Source organism: Eulemur rufifrons, chromosome 28 (genome assembly GCF_041146395.1).
Source record: "Eulemur rufifrons isolate Redbay chromosome 28, OSU_ERuf_1, whole genome shotgun sequence".
NCBI lineage: Eukaryota > Metazoa > Chordata > Mammalia > Primates > Lemuridae > Eulemur > Eulemur rufifrons.
Window position 1 is genome coordinate 2422789 of NC_091010.1, and position 23193 is coordinate 2445981.

Consider the following 23193-nt stretch of genomic DNA (forward strand, 5'->3'; position numbering starts at 1 on the left):
GATTGAGGAGGAACAATCTGTGCTACACAAAAACCAGAGAGCCTTATTCCCAGGAGTCAAGTAAGGTGCATCCTGCTATCCTACTGCTACCTTAAATGGCAGCAGTGGGGTCACTGTACAAAATCTCTTACTGATTTCTTCATGCTCTCATTGTTATTTTCCATTCAAAACCATCTTCTCCATCCCTTTATATTCTCATTCTTCGCTGATATCACTCAAAAGCAGAATTACGTGTTTTCTCATTCCTAACTTGAACTACTTCTTCATTGGTTGTTTTTCTTTTTAACTAAAGCATTCAATTTATCTTCACTAGCCTGACAGAATAACCTATAGTTGCTACTTAATGAATGAAAGTCCCCTTTCATTGACTATTACATTGTGGTCCTGTTCTGCCTGTCTTAAAATTTCTTTCTTTCTGCTCTCCAGAATTTATATGAAACCCTATCCTATATATTAAATTTTGTTTATGTTTTCTCATTTATCGAAAACTTTCATTCTTGTTTCTTTGCCTTTTTTCAGATAATTAATATTGCATATAAAGTGTTTATACATTGCATGATGCATGGTAATGTCTTATTGGTGGTATTTCACTTGTTTTAAGTTAGAGCTCAATGTTTTACTGTAAGTTAAATACTTCACATTGTATGACTGAATTACTGGTGGCTGTATGCCAAGAACTCAGGCCTGAACATATGGCTGCTGATCAGGGGTTTTCTATTGAAATTTTGTCTCTCCAAGAAAAGATCCTTTCTTACTTTGCCTAAATCTGATATTTTGATAATTACTTTGTTGATTACCTGTGGAGCTAGGTTTAGGAGAGGCCATTCTTTTTCATTCGTTCAGAAAATATTCTGTGGTACTCTTTCTAAGTGCACATTCCTATTTTTGTCCTCCTGTATAATAGCTCATCAGGTGCAGGTTGGAAATGATTTGCATGCACATTACTGTGAAGAACCATTAATGTGCTGCCTCCTCGGTGGGGGCAGAGGAGACAAGACTGTAGTAACGTCTGCCAAGAACCAGGCTCTGGTCACAACAGAGGCTGTAACATTGAGCAAGGGATTTATTTTATGTTACAATGAATGATATGGACAGTAACTTCTTCTAAAGGACAGAGCAAGTAGAGCCATGAAGTGGTAGAGATGCTGTAGATATTTTATATCTTATTACTATTACTGTTTTTTTTTATTTCAGCATATTACGGGGGTACAAATGTTTAGGTTACATATATTGCCCTTGCTCCACCTGAGTGAGAGCTTCAAGCATGTCCATCCCCCAGATGGTGCTCACCGCACCCATTATGTGTCTATATACCCATACCCTCCTCCCCCACCCATCTGCCTGCCACCCGATGAATATTGTTATATATGTAGACTTAAGTGTTGATCAGTTAATACCAATTTGATGGTGAGTACGTGTGGTGCTTGTTTTTCCATTCTTGGGATACTTCGCTTAGTAGAATGGGTTCCAACTCTGTCCAGGATAATACAAGAGGTGCTATATCACCATTGTTTTTTATGGCTGAGTAGTACTCCATGGTATACATATACCACATTTTATTAATCCCCTCATGTATTGATGGGCACTTGGGTTGTTTCCACATCTTTGCAGTTATGAATTGTGCTGCTTTAAACATTTGAGTGCAGATGTCTTTTTTATAGAATGTCTTTTGTTCTTTTGGGTAGATGCCCAGTAATGGGATTACTGGATTAAATGGGAGTTCTACTTGCATCTCTTTAAGATATCTCCTTATTGCTTTCCACAGAGGTTGTACTAGTTTGCAGTCCCACCAGCAGTGTATGAGTGTTCCCGTCTCTCTGCATCCACACCAACATTTGTTGTTTTGGGACTTTTTGATAAAGGCCATTCTCACTGGGGATAAGTGATATCTCACTGTGGTTTTGATTTGCATTTCCCTGATGATTAGAGATGTTGAGCATGTTTTCGTATGTTTGTTAGCCATAAGTCTATCTTCTTTTGAAAAGTTTCTGTTCATGTCCTTTGCCCACTTTTTGATAGGGTTGTTTGATTTTTTCTTGCTGATTTTCCTGAGTTCTGCATAGATTCTAGTTATCAGCCCTTTATCGGATGTGTAACATGTGAATATTTTCTTCCATTATGTAGGTTGTCTGTTTGCTCTCCTAATAGTTTCCTTGGCTGTGCAGAAGCTTCTTAATTTGATCAGATCCCATTTATTTATTTGTATTGTTGGTGTGATTGCCTTTAGGGTCTTCTTCATGAATTCTTTGCCTAGGCCAATGTCTATAAGAGTTTTTCCAACATTTTCTTCTAGAATTCTTATAGTTTCACACCTTAGGTTTATGTCTGTTATCCACCGTGAGTTGATTTTGGTAAGAGGTGAGAGGTGCGGATCCTGTTTCAGTCTTCTGCATGTGGCTATCCAGTTTTCCCAGCACCATTTATTGAATAAGGATTGTTTTCCCCAGTGTATGCTTTTGTCTGCTTTGTCAACGGTTAGGTGGCTATATGAGGATGGTTTTATATCTGGGTTCTCAGTTCTATTCCATTGGTCTATGTCTCTGTTTTTGTGCCAGTACCATACTGTTTTAGTTACTATAGCCTGTAGTATATCTTGAAGTCTGGTAAATTGATGCCTCCCAATTTGTTCTTTTTGTTTAAGATTGTTTTTGCTATACAGAGTCTTCTCTGGTTCCATAAAAAGTGTAGAATTCTTTTTTCTGTGTCTGTGAAAAATGATGTTGGTATTTTAATAGGGATTGCATTGAATCTGTAGATGACTTTGGGTAGTATAGACATTTTAACAACGTTGATACTGCTGACCCATGAGTATGGTATGGTTTTCCACCTGTTTAAGTCCTCTGCTGTTTCCTTCCTCACTGTCTCGTAGTTCTCCTTGTAGAGGTCTTTTACGTCCTTAGTTGAATATATTCCTAGGTATTTTACTTTCTTTGTTGCTATTGTGAAAGGTACTGAGTCTTTGATTTGGTTCTCAGTTTGACTGTTGTTGGCCTATAGGAATGCTACTGATTTCTGTACATTGATTTTGTAACCTGAGACTTTGTTGCAGCCTGCTTCTCCCAGCAATCGCCACCTACTGACAGGTAGGTCCTTCTGCACACCCTTTAAGTGCGTCTACTGCCTCATTATACAGGGTGTGGTCGAATCTCACCCACAAACACCACCTGCTGGCTCAGAGACTAAACAGGGTGTATCATTAGTCAAACAAAAATCTAAGGGTAAGAAGCAACAGCTGATCCAGATGGGAAGAAATCAGTGAAAGAACTCTGGAAGTGTGAAGAATCAAATACAAAGCATACTCCCAAAGGGGAACACCAGCTCTAGCAATGGACATTAACCAAATTCAAAAGACTAAACTGACAGAAGAATTTCGAACATGGATTGTAAGAAAACTGAATGATATGCAAGAAAAAATGGATAAACCACAAAAAAAAAAAAATCCAGGACTTGGAAGAAAAACTCACTAAAGTAATTGAAATATTAAAGAATAATCAAACTGAACTCCTGGAAATGAAGAATTTATTCAAGGAATTACAAAACACAGTGGAAAGCCTCAAGAACAGGGTAGATCAAACAAAAGAAAGAATCTCAGGGATTGAAGATAACACCTTTAAATTAAATAAGTCAGTCACAGAGATAGAGAAGAGAAATAAGAGAAAAGAGTAAAGAAATGTGGCATTATATGAAGAGGCCTAATGTGAGAATCATAGGCATCCCTGGGGGTGAAGAAGAAAATACACAAGGCTTAGATAAGCTATTTGAGGATATAACAGAGGAAAATTTCCTAGGCCTTGCTAAAATCTAGCTATCCAGGTACAAGAAGCTCAAAGGACTCCCAGGAGATTCATCACAAACAGGAAGACATCATGACACACAGTCATCAAACTGACCAAAATAACCATCAAAGAGGCCCTCCTACAAGCTGTAAGGCAAAAGAAGCAGATAACCTACAAAGGAAAACCCATCAGAGTAACATCAGTCCTCTCAACTGAAACTTTACAAGCAAGAAGAGACTGGGGCCCCATTCTCATGCTTCTCAAACAGAATAATGCCCAGCCTAGAATCTTGTACCCAGCTAAGCTAAGTATTGTATACGAAGGAGAAATTAAGACATCCTCAGACAAGCAAAGACTGAGGGAATTCATCAAGACAAGACCTGCCCTCCAGGAAGTACTCAAAACAGTGTTATACATGGATGAGCACAATAAACATTCATCAATGTAAAATCATCCAAAAGCTAAACATCAAAGGCCAGATACCACAATGGCTCAAGAGTGCAAAGCAACAAAGTTCAACTCAACAGGATGAACAGAAATCTACCCCACTTATCAGTTCTCTCAATAAATGTGAATGGCTTGAACTGCCCACTAAAGAGACATAGGCTGGGCAAATGGATAAATACACACAAACCAAATATCTGCTGTCTTCAGGAAACACATCTAAACCACAAGGATGCATTCAGACTCAAGGTGAAGGGAGACAAACAGTATTTCAAGCAAACAGAAGCCAAAAGAAAGTTGGCGTGGCAGTTCTGATTTCAGATAACTTAGTCTTCAAATCAACCAAAGTGATGAAAGACAAAGAGGGTCACTATATAATTGTGAAGGGTACAATGCAACAAGAAGACATAACAATTCTAAATATTTATGCATGTAACTCAGGTGCATCCAGATTCATAAAACAAATCCTACTTGATCTAAACAAAATGATATACAGGAACACCACAATAGCCAGAGACTTCAACAGTCCTCTGACAGAACAGGACAGATCCTCCAAACAGAAAATAAACAAAGAAACAATGGACTTAAACAGAACTCTAGAACAAATGGGCCTGACTGACATTTACAGAACATTCTACCCCCAAACCACTGAATGTACGTTTTTCTCATCAGCTCATGGGACATTCTCTAAGATTGACCATATCCTGGGCCACAAAGCATGTCTCAAAAAATTTTAAAAGGCCGGGCGCGGTGGCTCACGCCTGTAATCCTAGCACTCTGGGAGGCCGAGGTGGGCGGATCGTTTGAGCTCAGGAGTTCGAGACCAGCCTGAGCAAGAGCGAGACCCCATCTCTACTAAAAATAGAAAGAAATTATATGGACAGCTAAAAATATATATAGAAAAAATTAGCCGGGCATGGTGGTGCATGCCTGTAGTCCCAACTACTCGGGAGGCTGAGACAGGAGGATCCCTTGAGCTCAGGAGTTTGAGGTTGCTGTGAGCTAGGCTGATGCCACGGCACTCACTCTAGCCTGGGCAACAAAGTGAGACTCTGTCTCAAAAAAAAAAAAAATTTAAAAAATAGAAATTATACCATGCATCCTCTCAGATCACAGTGGAATAAAATTAGAAATCAACTCCAACAGAAGCTCTCTTCTCTACACAAAGTCATGGAAACTAAACACCTTCTGCTGAACAATTATTGCACTAAGGAGGAAATCAAGTTGGAAATCAAAAGATTCTTTGAACTAAATGACAAAGGAGACACAAGTTATGAAAATCTGTGGGACACAGCTAAAGCATTCCTGAGAGGAAAATTTATATCCATAAGACAGCAAGATCACACATAAATAATCTAATCATCTCAAAGGACTGGAAGAGGAAGAGCAGACTGACACCAAGCCCAGCAGAAGAAAAGAAATAAAAAATATCAGAGCAGAACTAAATGAAATTGATAACAAAAAAAACTATATGGAAAATTAATAAAACAAAAAAATTGGTTCTTTGAAAAAATAAAATTGACACGCCTCTGGCTAGATTAATGAGAAGCAGAAAAGAAAGAACTCTAATAAGCTCCATCAGGAATAAAAAAGGAGAAATTACAACTGATGCCACGGAAATACAAAATACCTATGAATACTATAAAAGTCTATACGCACATAAACTGGAAAATGTGGAGGAAATGGACAAATTCTTAGAAACACACAACCTCTCTAGGCTCAATCAGGAAGAAATAGAATTCCTGAACAGACCAATATCAAGTACCGAAATTAAAACAGCAATATAAACCCTTTCTAAAAAGAAAAGTCCTGGGCCAGGCAGTTTCACGCTCGAATTTTACCAGATGTACAAAGAAGAACTGGTGCCTATCCTGCAGAAATTATTCCATAACCTCGGGAAGGAAGGAATCCTCCCCAACACATTTTATGAAGCCAATATCACCCTGACACCAAAACAATCAAAGGACGCAACAAAAAAAGAAAACTACAGACCAATATCCCTTATGAATATAGATGCAAAAATTCTCAACAAAATCCTAACAAAGTGAATTCAGGTGCTTATCAAAAAAATAATCTATCATGACCAAGTGGGCTTCATCTCAGAGATGCAGGGATGGTTCAACATACACAAATCTATAAATGTAATTCACCACATAAATAGAAGCAAAAACAAAGACCATAGGATCTTTTCAATAGACACAGAAAAAGCATTCAACAAAATTTAACACTGTTTTATCATAAGAACGCTTATTAACAAAATAGGCATAGATGGGACTTACCTAAAAATGATACAAGCCATATATGACAAACCCACAGCCAACATTATGCTGAATGGGGAAAAATTGAACGCATTCCCACTTAGAACTGGAACAGACAAGGTTGTCCCTTATCACTGCTTCTATTCAACATAGTGCTGGAAGTCCTAGCCAGAGCATTCAGATGAGAGAAAGAAACCAAGGGCATCCAAAGGGGGCACAAGAGGTCAAACTATCTCTCTTTGCTGATGATATGATCTTATATCTAGAAAACTCCAAAGATTCTCCTATGACCCTACTGGAACTGATTTTTTTTTTTCATTAAAGGAAGTAGCAGTTCACTGAAGAATGTCCAGGTTCTAAGGAGAGCCAAGGGTGGAATGCTTCTAGTTGACTGAAAGGTGTTTTGTTGGGAATGAGCAATTTACAACAAAGAGTCTCATACCTGGCCAGAGTTGCACATACTTTTAATGGACTTGTGGAATATTGGCTTGAACACTTAATGAGAATCAGTTGGTGTAAAGTTTTGTTTATCTTGTTTTGATGTGTTTTTGCCAGGACAATAACTTTAATCTGTTGGTCTTTGGGGCAGTGAGCTCAGGGCTATCATAGATTTTTTTTTTTTTTTTTTTAGCGTGATTAACATCCCTTGGGGTAGCTACAATGAAGTGTACCCAAGAAATTTTATGATAAAGTTTACTGAACATCTTAGTACCGTATAGAGAAATATGATCCTTATGGGCCTCACAAGTCCGTAAAGCCCCAGATGAGGCTAAATGTTAATGCAAAAAAAAACCTAGATATGAGAGAAAAACCTAGATATAAAAGCAGATTTAAAACCCAAATGTAGAAGCAGACATAGATAGTAGTGAGGCTTCTACTACAGTAATCAGTCTCTGAGAGGATGAAGATGTAAACCATGCTTTGCCTCTGCCAAACCTTATATTTCTCAAACATTTTTTTTTCTATTTTCATTTAAAAAATAACTCCCTTGTTGAACTCATTCTCTGTGAATTTTCTGTTCTTTGAATGAACAACTCAGAAAATCTCTATCCCCTGTTCATGATGTCTTGAATTTATTTCCTACAGTGTTAAAAAAAAATATTCCTTGTCAACAAAATTAAAGAAAATGCTAGATCCTGGGCATAGGACATTTCTTTTGAACATAAGAAGTTGATATTTTCAGGACGTTAATTTGATGTTGATGCATAGAATAAAAAAGAAGCTTGTACTCTGGTGGGAATCCTACCCCAGTAATTGTGTGAGAGGATTAGAACTAACATCTGTTTTGTCTCTACCAAACATAATTCAACTTCTGAAACCCTTTGTCTAGTAATCTTTACTATCACTTTATTCATTGTTTATTGTCTCTGCTGGGCTCACCCCATTCTCTCTGAGTTTTCCTATTTCTGAATCAGCCACTCTGGTTCGCTGTGTTATGAATTTTATTTCACCTATTTCTTTCCAGTTTTGAAGGTTATTATAAAGTGTTAAATATCATTGCTAATTTCCCCTCCTGTTTGTATTGCAGCATGTTTGTATTTTCCACTTAAACCAGGAAGATAAAGGAAATGTATACTTGAATTCAGTTCATACCAGGAAATTGAGCCTAAAATAAAAGAACTGACTGTGTACTGGGGCATCTGTGTGAAAGTCCAATTCCATCAGAAATGTATTAAGAGTCATAAGATGTGGTTATTTTTCTCATTTCTAGAAAGGAAATGGAAAGTTGATGACCTGCTAGAGAGCAACCAGGAAAATCAAGATGAACATTTTTGGGAGCTTATATTCACCAACAACAAGGTAGGAAGTGTACAAAGTGGTGATAGAGGAAGGAAAACTTTCGATCTCAGCACAGACCCAGTTTCTTCAAGAAATTTCCCCTATAAAATATGTGACTCATGTGAAATGAGTTTGAAAAATATTTCAAGCTTAATTATTAGTAAAAAGAACTGTTTCAGAAAGAAGCCTGATAGATGTAATGTATATGAAAAATTGCTCCTTGATATTAGGCATGAGAAAATTCCTGTTGGTGAGAAATCTTATAAATATGATCAAAAAAGGAATGTCCTTAATCATTGCCAGGCTCTCAGTCAGCCACTTTTTGACCAACCTTTTCAGTATAATGAAAATGGGCAAAGCCTCCATGAGCAGGCAGCCTTTTTTACAAATAAGAGATCTCAGCTAGGAGAGACACTCTGTAAATATAATGAATGTGGAAGAACCTTCGTTGAAAGTTTAAAGTTCAACATATCTCAGAGAGCTCATTTGGAAATGGAACCTTATGAATGTGGTATTTGTGGGAAGTCCTTCTGTATGGATTTAAGATTTGGACATCAGAGAGCTCTTACAGGGGGCAATCCTTATGAATATAATGAATACGGGGAAATCTTCTGTGACAATTCAACTTTCATTTTCCATCAGGGAGCTTACACAAAAAAGATTCCCCGTGAATATAAAGTGAGTGACAAAACTTGGGAAAAGTCAGCTCTCTTTAAACATCAGATAGTACATATGGGGAAAAAACCCTATGGTTACAATGAAAATGGGACTAATTTTAGTAAGAAATCACATCTTACCCAACTTCGGAGAGCTCACTCAGGAGAAAAAACATTTGAATGTGGTGAATGTGGGAAAACCTTCTGGGAGAAGTCAAACCTCACTCAACATCAGAGAACACACACAGGAGAGAAGCCCTATGAATGTACTGAATGTGGGAAAGCCTTTTGCCAGAAACCACACCTTACCAACCATCAGCGAACACATACAGGAGAAAAACCCTATGAATGTAAGCAGTGTGGAAAAACGTTCTGTGTGAAATCAAACCTTACTGAACACCAGAGAACACACACAGGAGAGAAACCCTACGAATGTAATACATGTGGAAAATCCTTCTGCCACAGGTCAGCCCTAACTGTCCATCAGAGAACGCACACAGGGGAGAAACCCTTTATATGTAATGAATGTGGAAAATCCTTCTGTGTGAAATCAAACCTCATTGTACATCAAAGAACTCACACAGGAGAGAAACCCTATAAGTGTAATGAATGTGGGAAAACCTTCTGTGAAAAATCAGCTCTCACTAAACATCAGAGAACTCACACAGGGGAGAAGCCCTATGAGTGTGATGCATGTGGGAAGACCTTTAGTCAGAGGTCAGTACTCACCAAACATCAGAGAATTCATACAAGGGCAAAAGCTCTTTCCACATCCTGAATGTTCAGAAGCCTTCATACACCTGTCAAATTTGTTGTACAATTTAAAAAAATGAAATGAGAGAAAGCCAAAGAATACCACAAATTATAAGAAAATGGTTATCTCATTTGAATAGTGCAAGCTTTCAAGAAAAATTAAAACCTTTCATTAGAAAATTTGTATTGAGGGGAAATGTATTCATTTAAGTAATATGGCTAAATCTGTATCTAGAATTTATGTTGTTTAGTGTCATTCCAGATGTGATACCAAAATTTTATTGTAAATATAATGGGCAGTTTTCATTTATACCCATATTTACAGTGGAATCTAAAGCTTAAAGTGAATGACAGCAGCATTAAGCACATGTGTGAGGAGTCACTCATGTTTGTAGACCATATGTGAGTGTGCTTATGTAACAGAAATTTGGAGTGCGCTTGATTTGTATATTGTGGCCCAACATGGTTGTGAGGAGAAAATACACTTAGTTTAGTAACTATTATGGTATATATTAATATTTTCCACACTAAATGCCATTGGTGTCTTTATAAGTTGGTATAATTGTATGTGTACATATGTATGTGTATATATGTATATGTAAATATATTTGTACACACTTACTATAGTGATATGCTAGCTTCACCTCATACTGACCTAAAAATGCTGCTGACTGTTAAATTTTCAGGAGTTTTGTGAGCCAGTTATTAAACAGTCATTATTTAAAATTATATAAACTTATAATTTATTTATATTAAAAACAAAGTTATTAAATATTCAACACTCATCACTTCCAAATTATTTTGCTACATTTCACTTTTATCTTTGTGGGTTAGGTTACTCATATTATTGAATTTGTATGGTGAAAATACTATATCCTGGAGTGTCACTGCACATCTCTTCCTGACTCCACATTCAGTGCCACCCTATTGGTAGTTTAATGGGAGTATTTACACTATGGAAATTGGCAAAGTCTATAAATCAAGGTCTTCATTTACTCAGAGAACCTGTTGTGAAATATTTACCAGCATACCACTGTGTATATATAAAGAAATATATAGCAGATTTAAAGTACAAATCACATACCCGTTTTTCTATTTCTGACATAAATAAATGGCTACAGCCATTATTGCTGAGTTGCCTCTTCAGGAAAGAAGCCAAAAAATGTTTTTATGAGGTTTTTAACTACCTCTGAATCAGTCCTATTCTAAATGATACCAGAGTCTTTTTTAGCTTGGCCAGTATATGTCTTAAGTGAAATATTATTTCACAAAGAACCGTATCACATAACCTTTCCTCTGTTTCCTGGCATATATGAATGCATATGGCCATTATTACTGAACTACCACTTCAATAAACAAGTCAAACAGTATTTTTTCTGAGGTTTTTGAGCTACCTCTGGGTCAATCGATAATGTAAATGCTGTTAATAAGAATGATATTTACATAAATTATGCAAAGGTTAACGTCAGTTATAAACAGTAATAGTTTGCACTCTGCATATAAAAAGTGATGGTATGTAATGAAATGTTCTTTTCATACTTGATACTTCAATGTGCATCTATTTAGGCATGATATATGTAACTCTAGGTCTATGTAACCCAGAAACTATGTATTTGTATTTAGTATTGTAGAATGTCATATAGTGTTTCTACCTCCTTTGTCCTCTTGTTTCCTACACTTCCTTAGAACACGTTGGTCAGCAGTTCTGAGAGACACTGCCCACCCAATGGCCATTCACTACGTCTTCCTTGCTGAGCTAAGTTTTATATCTTTGTCCATCCTTCTCCCAGATGATTTAGGGGGTAAGTCCAGATTAGTCACAGCTAATCATGGAAATTCCATTCTAATGCTTTTTTGTTGGAGTGAACATGTGAGCAATGAGGTGTTGGGAAATATTCTACAATACTTCTGGGAAAGATCTCCCTGATAATACATTGTTAGGAAATGAGAAGATTTGAGAGACATGAGAATAGATTGTCTATCTTCTGCTGGACTTTTTCATGTCTGTGTGTGATACTAGCTTATAGTTGGTAGCTCTGAAGGAGCACAGTAGCCTGAAGATGGCAGTGCACAAGGTGGAAAAGCCAGCTCAGAGGTGATGTTGCTGAGCTTCTCAGATCTCCACACTTGCTCTCTACTGGGACTTTGTATTACCTATGATAATAACTGTCTCTTATTTATTCTTAGGGTTGTCTGATACTTAGAGCTGAAGGCATTCCAGCTGACCCAGAGGAAAATTTTTCTAAGTGTTAATGATTGATTTTGGGGGAAGAATTGTTTCTTTTGACAAGTTGATATAGGGATTGCTGTTTGTGTCAGCCATGGATCTTTCTGGTGGACAACAGACTTCTCCAACTAAACATTTTAATGGCAGACTTACCACAGTGGTGTCTGCCGGAAACAAGGGATATTGAAACACCTAGAGACCAGCGTGAGCAGGAATCCATCACCATTCTGAGGCCTCAAGGGGCAAGGATGGAAGCAGTGTTACCAGAGCCCAGCAAGAGCTGCTGTCATGAAGGAGGGGCCACTGTGTCGGAGACGTTGTCACCACCAGAACTGTGGCACCAAATTGCCAGTGCCTCCCTTTTTGTGAACCCAACTAGATGCATCTTCAGGAGAGCCCAGGTGGGTTCAGAGAAAGGTGGAGAGAATCTGGATAGAGTACATGGAGAATAAGTAGCACAGTGTTTTTCATTTCTGTAAATTCCTATGTAGAATGCTCAGAATTAGAAATAAAGTTATTCTGCTAGCTGAAAATTAAGTGTTTCTCCTTCATTGTGCTTTTGTATTAGCATAAGGAAATTCTCTTTGGAACCAAACATTGTGGCAGGTATGTCTCCTTTGACATGATAAAGTAGACATTATTTGAAATTGCACTATTCTTATCTCTTTCTGGTGTTCCTTGTCATATGTGGTAGAGGTAAGCAGCTTTATTCTCCCACATAGCCAGTTTTCCCTGCACTGTTTGAATAATTCAGCCCTTTCCTTGATTTAATATGGCATTTTTATTATGTACTTAAACATGCATTGGAACTATTTGTTTGCTCAATGCAACTTTCTATATTATTCTATTAATGGAAACTGTCCTTAGGATAACAGGGTTGGCATTTACCTCAGCCCTGGCCCTACATTTTGTATTGATCCAGGAATGATCATTTGTTACAAATAGGCCATTGGGAGGTTGTCATAGATCAGATAGTTTGTGGCTTTGTTGCTGCCATCAGTCATATTGAGAAAATACACTTGCAGTGTGATCTATTGAAAGTCGGTCCTCAGCACAAAATTTTTTTTTGCAAAGGAGATAATAGTAAAAAGTGCTATAAAGAAAAATGAAAAATCTACAGCCATACCACCCTGAATGTGCCCAATCTCATCTGATCTCGGAAGCTAAGCAGGGTTAGGCCTGGTTAGTACTTGGATGGGAGACTGCCTGGAAATACCGGGTGCTGTAGGCTTTTTTTTTAATTTTAAAAAGAAAAAGAAAAATGAAAATAGGAAAAGTTGTCAGAGGGATGATGTCCTAGTCTGTGTGCATCACTATAAAGAAGTACCTGAGACGGGGTAATTTACAAAGAAGAGATTTATTTGGCTCATGGCTCTACAGGCTGTACAGGAAGCATGGCGCCAGCATCTGCTTCTGGTGAGGGCTTCAGGGAACTTCCACTCGTGGTTGAAGGCAAAGGGGGAGCAAGCATCACATGGAGAGAAAGAGACAGACCCTTCAACAGAATGGCACCAAGCCATTCCTGAAGGAACTGGCTCTGTGACCCAAACACCTCCCATCAGGCACCACCTCCAACATTGGGGATCCAGTTTCAACAATGAAGTTTGGAGGGGACAAATATCCAAACTATATCAGGTGGATACAAAAAGAGCTCAACGAGGAGGCCACACTGAGGGAGGAGCTGTGTGGATGTTTGGAGAAGTGTGCCTGCACGTGTATATCCAGCACACATGCATGTGTAACCAACACCTTCACGTGAGATTCTGTTGCGTGAAACAACATTTACTGTAAGTGCCTGCAATATACATTGATATTTTCTTCTGTATAATACTACGTTCCATTTAAAGAAATACTTTTTCACATATACTAAACTGATTTCACTATCAAACATATCCCGAAGGGCACTAGTGTTTAAACCAGGATGGGAATTGCTGGGTCATCGGTTTGTACTCTGTGAAATGACTAAGTAATCACATCTAGTGCCTGCAAATTGTTTTCTGATTAACTCTCTCAAGCCTGTTCCTGGAATTTTTCTCAAGCCTCTTCCTGGAATTGGACCTATTTTCTGTCTTCAGCTCATCCTCCCCTGCTCTGGTGTGCCCTGTCACTTCATACCCAGCTTGTCGTTGGAAAGGAAGTGTGGAGCTGTTGCTTCCAAGAGGGTTCAGCCCCTGGGTATCCTTGATACCCTCAACCAGACACTGCAGCTGCAATTGCCCTGGACCTCTCCACTGCATCTCTGTCTGCCTGAGGAAGACTTACTTATTCCAAGTCCTGCATTTCCACTGAATCCTCATCTGCCACTCAATGACTGCACACTGCAGAATCTCAGCTTCTTTTATCTCAGGAACTTCATCTCGCTTTTCCTAGCCTGCCCCTCCTCTCAGATCTTGCATTCCCAGGCTTCTCTTTCAGATGAGGAACCAAATTCTCTTAGATACCACTTCTTAAGAGAAGGATCTTCTCAGATTCTTTGGGAGGTGAGAAGAGATTACTATCAAGCTCTCTCATGTCTCGAGTTCATACTTTGGGAGGGTCAACTTTCTGTAAGATTGGTTTCCTCATCTAAAAAATGGGGGTAGTTATCCCATCTACAAGAGTGGGCCTTACCTCTAAGCTTGCTTCCAGTAACACACAGCCAAAAATTCTCTCCCTGTTATCTGTACGTGGGTTGTGGTAGTTTTGTCTGAGGTTTTTGGTTTGATTTGGCTTCTTATCTTTCAGTATTCTTTTAGGATATACACACACACTCTTACACAATGGTAGGATAATATATATTGTAAACTCCAGTTTTCATTTACAATATGTGATTAACCGTCTTCCATGTTAGTTTTCCTGCCCTTAACCTGATCATTTTTAATGACTGCTTAGAATATCATGTTATGGTTCAAGACCATTCATTGCCTCCCTTGACTCCCAGCTCCTATTCAAGGGTTATGGCATCTACTTAGGAGGAGCAAGCGGCCAGTATTTCTCATACTCCTCTAGCAAACAGTTTTAGAGGCTGAATTGCCAGCCAGTACAGCTGAGGAGAAATCTAGGGCTTCCTTCCACCAAGACCCCAGTCACATGATGGAGGCTCTGTCTTACACATGCTGTCTTGAGAATATTAGGGCCCCAACCACCCTTACTTTGTCTTGGTAGGGTGGAGATTCCAAGCCAGAAGAGGAAAGCTGAGAATACTAGCACCCAGCTATCGCTCTCACCCAGCACTCTTCTCCTAAAGCCTAGGTGTTAGAGAGAAGCATGCCACTGTCTCCAACCCAGGCTCTGGGGCATGGCTTCAAGATTTTGCCAAGGGTGAGAAGCTCTTCCAATTAACTGACTTTATTTGAAAGAGTGTGCAGGAAAGTTCAAGTCTAAGGGCACTCAAAAACAATGAATATTTTGGTGGAAAGCAATTAAGAGGAGGCTGGTAGCTTCATTAGACATCCAGGCTAAACCATAAGCCAGGTGGTTTTCCAGAGGTGAACCAAGGAAAGAGGCAGTAAAAGCCCCTTCTCCCCTCATCAGAACACACCTCAAATACTTCAAAAGCCATCCCTGTAGAAGACTTATGTGGTAATTGTAATTAATTTTGGTCAGTTTCAACTCTTAGTGTGGTAGTGGCTACCCATCACCCACCCCAGGCCCATGAGAAGCAGCTCTGCACAAGTTTCTGGAACAGAAGCTAGGATGAGCAATAAGGATTTTGTCTTGTAAATATCAGGAAATTTTTCTCTGATTGCCCTTTCTGGTCACGGAGGTACAAACACATGGAGAGTTATTGTTGGAACCCCCGCTGCCATTATTGGAAGCCCTTCCCCTTCCAGGTGAAGTGAATTCCTGGGAATCTAAAGGGCTGGTGCTTTTTCCCTTCTTCATTTTTCTTTCTTTTCCTTTCCGAAAGCCAGACATTTAAGGACGAGGACATTCAAAAGCAACCACATATACAGGGGAGTTCAGAAAATTACCATGAATGCCCAGGGAAAGGTCCAGGCTCAAAAGACCTGAGAAGATCTTAAATTTACTCCTCAGGCCAATCTCTGGCACAGAAACACCATATAACAATTTAACAAATAAAAACTCAGCAAACCATGGGGAAGGGGGAGAATCTGATCTCGAGAGGTATCACATTATAAATTTCAAATGTCCAGTTTTCAACAACAAAAAATATCACAAGGTATATGAGAAAACAGGAAATTATGGCCCATTGAAAGGAAAAAAGAAACTGTCCCTGAGAAAGACTAGATGGTGGACTTACTAGACAAAGACTAAAACACTGTCTTACATATGCTCAAAGAGCTAAAAGATGATATGAACAGTCAAAAAATTATGAACAAAATGGAAATATCAAATGTATAGAAAACAACAAATTATTGAGCTGAAAGTACAATAACTTAAATCAATTTGCTGGAGAGATTTAAAAGCATATTTGAGCAGGCAGAAGAATCAGTGAATCTGAAGATAGTATCATTGAAGTCAAATATGAGGAACAGAAAGGAAAAAGACTGAAGAAAAGTGAACCAAGCCTAAGAGACTTGTGGGATCCATCAAGCGGACCAACATGCACTGTTGAGACTGCCAGAGAGAGAGAAAAGGTAGAATGATTATTTAAAGAAATAATTGCTGAAAACTTTGCAAGTTTCATGAGACATATGAATGTACATGGAGGAAGCTCAATAAACTACAAGTAGCATAAAATCAAAGAGATCCACATTGAGACACATTATAATCAAATTGTCAAAGGACAAAGAGAATCTTAAAAGCAGCAAGAGAGAAGCAACTCACTACATACAAGGGATCTCAATAATGTTATCAGCAGATTTCTCATTAGAGACCTTGGAAGCCAGAAGGCAGTGGGTTAATATACTCAAAATATATATACAGATTTTAAAAACTGTCAACAAACAATCCTATATCTGGCAAAACTGTCTTTAAAAAGTGAGGTAGAAATTAAGACATTTCTGGGTAAACAAAAGCTGAGGGAGTTTGTTGTACTACGAGACCTGCCCTCCCAGAAGTACTAGAGAATCCTTCAGGTTCGAATGAAAAGATGCTAGACTGAAAGTTGATCCTGCAAAAGAAGATCTCTGGTAAGGGTAAATACATGGGCAATGATAAAAAAACAAACAAACAACAACAACAACAAAAACACAACACCTAGCAGTAGTTTAACTTTGATTTGGAATTCCACTTTTTGTTTCTTATGTGATTTAAGAGAGTAATACATAAAAACCCAATTATTAGTCTATGTTTTGGGACACAATGTATAAAGAAGTAATTTTGTGACATCAATAACTAAAAGGGTGGGGACACAGATGTATAGGAGCAGAGTTTTTGTATGTTATTGAAGTAAAGCTAGCATAAACTTAGAGTGTTATGACTAGGATGTTAAATGTAACAACAAAAAATAGCTATAGAGAATACACAAAAAGAAATGATAAGAGAATTACATTTTCCTACCCCAAAAATCAACTAAAAACAGAAGAGCTATAATGCAGGAAATGAGGGACAAGAAAGCTTTAAGGCATATAGCAAACAAATAGCACAGTAACAGACATAACTCCCTCATCAGTAATTACTTTAAATGGATTAAACTCTTCAATCAAAAGAGATTGGCAAAATGGAATTTAAAAAACAAACGGGAACCAACTATATACTGTCTATAAGAGACTCAGGTTAGATCCAAATGCTAAAAGGGTGAATAAAGATATTTCATACAAATTGTTACAAGAGAGCAGAGGTGATTAAAATACAGTTGACCCTTTAACAACACAGGTGTTAGGGACCAATCCCCCACATAGCTGAAAATCTGCATATAATTTTTGACTCCTCCAAAACTTTACTAATAGCCTACTCTCGACCAGAGCCTTACCCATAACATAAACAGTTGATTAACGCATATTTTATACAGTATTCTTAAAATAAAGTGAGCTACAGAATAGAAAATGTTATTAAGAAAATCATAAAGAGAAAAATATATTTTCTATTCATTAAGTAGAAAGGGATCATCATAAAAGTCTTCCTCCTCATCATTGCCATTGAGTAGGCTGAAAAGGAGGAAGAGAAAGGGTTGGTCTTGCTGTCTTGGGTGGCAGGGGTGGCAGAGGTGGAAGAGGAGGCAGGAGAAACAGTAAGACTCAGTGCAACTTGATGGAAATATGTTGTCATTTCTGTCTGACTTTTTTGCTTTTTCATTTCTCTAAAAATGTTTCTATATAGTACCAATCCTACCACCATCTGCTTTAGTTTCAGTTCCCCTAGCATAGAAGTGTCCATGTCGTAAAGGAAGCCAGAGCAGTCTTGAATGATCAGAACCCTTCTGCCAGATTGTCCAACATCTGTTGGTTTTCTGGCACTGCTTCTATGTCTTCTGTCCCACCGTCTGGCACTGGTTCCGAAGCACTCATCTCTACCAGGTCATCTTCTGTTAATTCCTCTGGTGTGGTGTCTATTAGTTCTCAAGTTTGTCCTGGATCCTATCTTGAAACCCTCTACTTCCCACCTTTTTTTTTTGCCACATCCACAATCTCTTTCATGATTTCTTTGATCGGCTCTGTCATAAATCCTGTGAAGTCATGCACAACATCCTTTTCGGGAGTGAGACAAAGAATTTGAAACAATATGATTCATTCTAAATTAAAATAAAATTATAACAAATCAGAATATATTAGCTGATATACAAAATGAATTATAGTGTTTATTATCATTACTCAATAATTCTTCTCCCATTAAAAAAGAATTAACTTCATTATTTTAGTACCTGTGAGTGAACCATTTTATGGGCTTAGAAACTGTGAATGACTTGATGACCTGTGCTTTATATTAAGATTTACTGTTGTTATAATTCAAAATCATTTTATAACATATAACAAACAGTGTTCTCTGTAGTAACACTAGTTTTAGGGCTGAAAAATATTCCTGAAAATCCTCAACTTGGGAACTGAAATTTGATGTTATAACAATGTATTCAAACCACCACCATCATGTACAGTTAATGTAGCAGACTGCACTCTGTTAAATATCCAAATTAATGCCAAAAATAAAAAGCAACATTAAAGAATAAATATGCTATATCGGTTGTAGATATATATTAAGGATGTATTAACATATACCTTTTTAAGGTATAATTATTCTTATGGAGAAAACTAGTCTAAAAATGTATTACTGGTTGTAGGTAGAAACCAGGTTTGTTTGTTTTTTTAAGGGGAGAAATATTACGTAAATCTTAAAAATTGGTAAAGTAGAAATAATAGTAAAATGAGTATGTTTATTCATTACCTAGATTTAACACTAGATTTAGCTGTTACTTTTTGTACAAAACATTTTAAATACTTCAGTATTGTGTTGCTAAGAATTTAGTACGTTTTCTACAGAACCACAATGCATGCTATTATCGCAGTTAGCAAACATAATGATTTTGTAATATCACTAATAAACGGTTCAATCTAATAAAGAAAAAGGACCTATTTGTTCCCAAAATGTTTTTCATAGCTGATTTGTTTAAAACAGATCCAATCAAAAACCACGCATCCTGTTTGGTTGCTCTGTCAGTGGAGTCGCATTAACAACGCGGCAGCGGTTACAAAGCCGGGCCGGTAAGGGGCACCTTTGCAGAAAACCAGACGGTGGGGCTTTTCCGTGGGAGCCAGCGCTGGCCTCCGCGAAATGGGGCGTTGCTCGGGAGTCAGCCCGCGTGCGCTCTCGCCCCTCTTTGGTAGGTTACCTTTCCCGTCTACACGTTTCTGTGGGGGTGGCCTTGGGGTCTGGACAAGACCAGGGAGCGCAGGTGAGCTCTGGAGGGTGGAGCGAGGTGTGGGGGCCCCCAGCGGGCGTGGGGACGTGGGGGCCCGGCGCTCACTGGATAACGAGAATATTTATCCCGGACCCCTGGGATTCTGAGCTGCAAATGTAGTGTGTAGAGTATATTTATACTTGGATTTTTTTTTTCCACCAGAGATCTTTAGTGTTACCGAACCCACAAGAAGGTTCGATGTTGCCAGAGGCACAGAAAGCCAATTACTGGGACAGTGACGATTGCCAGGAGGAAAGGATTTATTTCCGGGGACCCGTCAAGGGAGGCATCAACCGGCTGGAATCCGTCTCCCCACTAATAGGCCGGGGTTCTTCTGCAGGCCAAATGAATAACGCAGGATGGGCGAGAGCATCCTTGCTTGTTTAGGCGGAGTGCAGGGTGCAAGAGCAGTGAGATATCATGCCAGTACATACATCCCATGATCAAAAAGTGGCGGGTAAGTCCCTCCCAGGGCGGAGATTTTAGTGTTATAATGAGCCAGGGTTAGTATTGGTTGTTAGTTCAGCCTTGTGTGCAGGCTCAGTGAGTCTTCCGGCACAGTCTGTGGTGGAATATGGCTTACCTTGTCTTCTCCAGACAAGCAGGTGGTGTGAGGCTTTGTAGGAGGGTCTGCTGTTCCTGAGAAAGAAACTCAAAAAAGAATGCATCAGTACAATAGAAAGTTACAAAGTTGTGGTCAGCAAATTTTGCTAAAGAGTTCTCTATTTTCTGTCTAATTGAGACTGCAGCTGCTAAGTTACCAAGGCTGAGATAAATCTTGTCAAGGTCATTTAGAGCTGCCAGCTCCAGCTGTAATGTGAACACTGAAAACTTATTTGACATATGAGGGAACCAAAAACATTATGAGAAAACATTTTTTGGTTATAGAACTGATTGAAAGGAAACCTATAAACTAACAACTTTTATAAACAGAGAAGCAAAATCCTTAACAAAATATTTGCAAATTGAATGCAACATTGTATAAAAAGAATTATGCATCACTGCAAGCGAGATTTAGTCCAGGTATGCAAGGCTAGTTGAACATTTGAAAATCAATTAATGTAATCCATCATATCAAAAAGAAAAGTCAAGTGATCATATAAATAAATGCAGAAAAAGCACGTGATAAAATCCAGCAGCCATTCATGATGAAAACTCTTAGGAAACTTGGAACAGAAGGGGACTTCAAGTTGATAAAGAACATCTAAAACAACCCTGACGCTAATATCATACTTCACAGTGAGGAGCTAGATGATTTTACCCTAAGATTTAAAACAAGGCAAGGATGTCACCCCCACCCCTTCCATTCATTATCATACTGGAAGTCTTAGCAAATGTTATAAGACAAGAAGAGGAAATAAAAGATGTATAAATTAGGAAGGAAATAAAACTGTTTCTGTTCACAGATGACATGATTCGCTATGCAGAAAATCCCAAAGAATAAAAAAAAAACCCTCCTGGAACTAATAAGTGATTATAGCAAGGTTGTAGCTTATAAAGTTAACATAGTTCATTGCTTTCTTATATATCAGCAATGAAAAATTTGAATTTGAAATTAAAAATGCAGTACTATTTACATTAGTACCCCCAAAATGAAATACTCAGGCATAAAGTTAATAAAATATGTACAGGATCTATATGAGGAAAACTTCAAAACTTTTATGAAAGAAATCAAAGAAGATCTAAATAAATTGACAGATATTTCATGTTCAAGGATAGCAAGACTCAATATTGTTAATACGTTCACATTCCCTATCTTGACCTATAGATTCAACTCAATTCCAATCAAAATCCTAGCAAGTTATTTTGTGGATATCAACACATTTATTCTAAAGTTTATATCAAAAGGCAAAAGACTCAGAATAGTCAACACAGTAGTGAAGGAAGACAACTCAGAAGACTGATGTTACCCAACTTTAAGACTTACTATACAGCTATAGTAAACAAGACAACATGACATTAATAAAAAAGTAGACAAATTGATCAATGAAAACAGAGCCCAGAAATAGACCCATGCAAATATAGTCAGCTGAGCTTTGGCAAAGAAGTGAAGGCAATTCAATGAAGGAAGTATAGTCTTTTCAACAAGTGGTACTTAAACAACTGGACACCTACACATACACACACACACACACACACACACACAAATACAGAATTTAGGTTCAGACCTTACTCTATTCACAAAAAATTAAAATGGATCGAAGATCTAAATGTAGAATGTGGAAGCATATAACTTCTAGAAGATAACATAGAAGAACATCTAGGTGATGTTGAGTTTGGTGATGAGTTTTTAGATACAACACCAAAAATACAATGCATGAAAGAAAAAAATTGGTAATTTGGACTTTATTAAAATCAAAAACTTCTGCTAAAGAAACTGTTAAGAGAATGAAGATCAAAGCCAAAGATAAGGAAAATATTTCCAAAATATATATTCAATAAAGGACTATGTTCAAAATACACAAAGGACCCTTAAAACTCAACAATGAAAATGAGCAAGATGATTAAAAAATGGCAAAAGATCTGAACAGCCACCTCACTGAAGAAGATATACAGATAGTAAGTTAAGCAGATGAAAAGATGCTCAAAATCTTATGTTGTTAGGGAACTGCAAATTAAAACAACAATGAGACGCCACTATGTACCCATTAGAATGGCCAAAAACAACAACTACAACTACAACAACAAAACACCAGAAATGCCAAATTCTGGGCAAGATGCAGAGCAACAGGAACACTCATTGATTGCTGGTGGAAATGGAAAATTGTACTTTGAAAGACAGTTTAGCAGTTTACAAAGCTAAACACACTCTTACCATCCATACAAACCAGCAGTTGTACTCCTAGTTATTTACTTAACTGAGTTGGAAATTTGTGTCTGCACAAAAACAGGACATGAATATTTATGTCAGCTTTAATCATCATTGCCCCAAACCAGAAGAAATGAAGATGTACTTCAATAGCTGGCTGGATAAACAAGCTATTACATCCATACAATGGAATATTATTCAGGGATAAAAAGAAATGAGCTATCAAGCCATGAAAAGACATAGAGGAGCCTCAAATGAATATTGCTAAGTGAAAGAAGCCAATCTGAAAAGGTTACATACTATATGGGTCCAACATATGACAAAGTGGAAAAGGTAAAACTATACAGATGGTAAAAAGATCAGTGGTTGCCAGAAATTTGGGAGGAAAGGAGGAGAGGAGAGCTATAAATGATTGAAGCACAGGGGGTTTTCAGGGTGGTAAAATTAACTGTAAAGGTGGATACATTTATTCATTTGTCAAAATCCAGAGAATTGTACAACACAGAGTGAACCTTAACGTAGACTATGGACTATAGTTAATGTGTCAGTAGTAGTTCATTAATTGCAACAAATGTACCACCACAATGCCAGAGTTAACAATAGGGGAAACTGGCAGGGAAGTGGCATGGGTGTATGGAACTCTATGTGCTTATGTGCTCAGTTATTCTGTAAATCTAAAACTGTACTAAAATATAAATTAAAATACTCAACTGA

At 37.9% G+C, this 23193-nt stretch overlaps 1 protein-coding gene and 1 pseudogene across 2 annotated transcripts in view; both read left to right on the forward strand.

The window, feature by feature from the left end:
• The window catches only part of LOC138376519 (zinc finger protein 248), a 29163-nt gene extending 16777 nt beyond the window's left edge, over positions 1-12386 (forward strand). Inside the window, exons 5-6 of one of the 2 annotated variants that reach the window (XM_069460909.1) lie at positions 8190-8278; positions 11353-12386. In XM_069460909.1, the coding sequence (XP_069317010.1) occupies positions 8190-8278; positions 11353-11421 (158 nt within the window). In that variant the 3' untranslated portion in view covers positions 11422-12386. Of the gene's footprint in view, positions 1-8189; positions 9693-11352 lie in introns of those variants that run through there. The other variant, XM_069460908.1, reaches the window with a different exon arrangement.
• A 619-nt stretch (positions 12387-13005) lies between these two features.
• Positions 13006-13124, forward strand: LOC138376689 (5S ribosomal RNA; annotated as a pseudogene).
• Positions 13125-23193: the final 10069 nt, after the last annotated feature.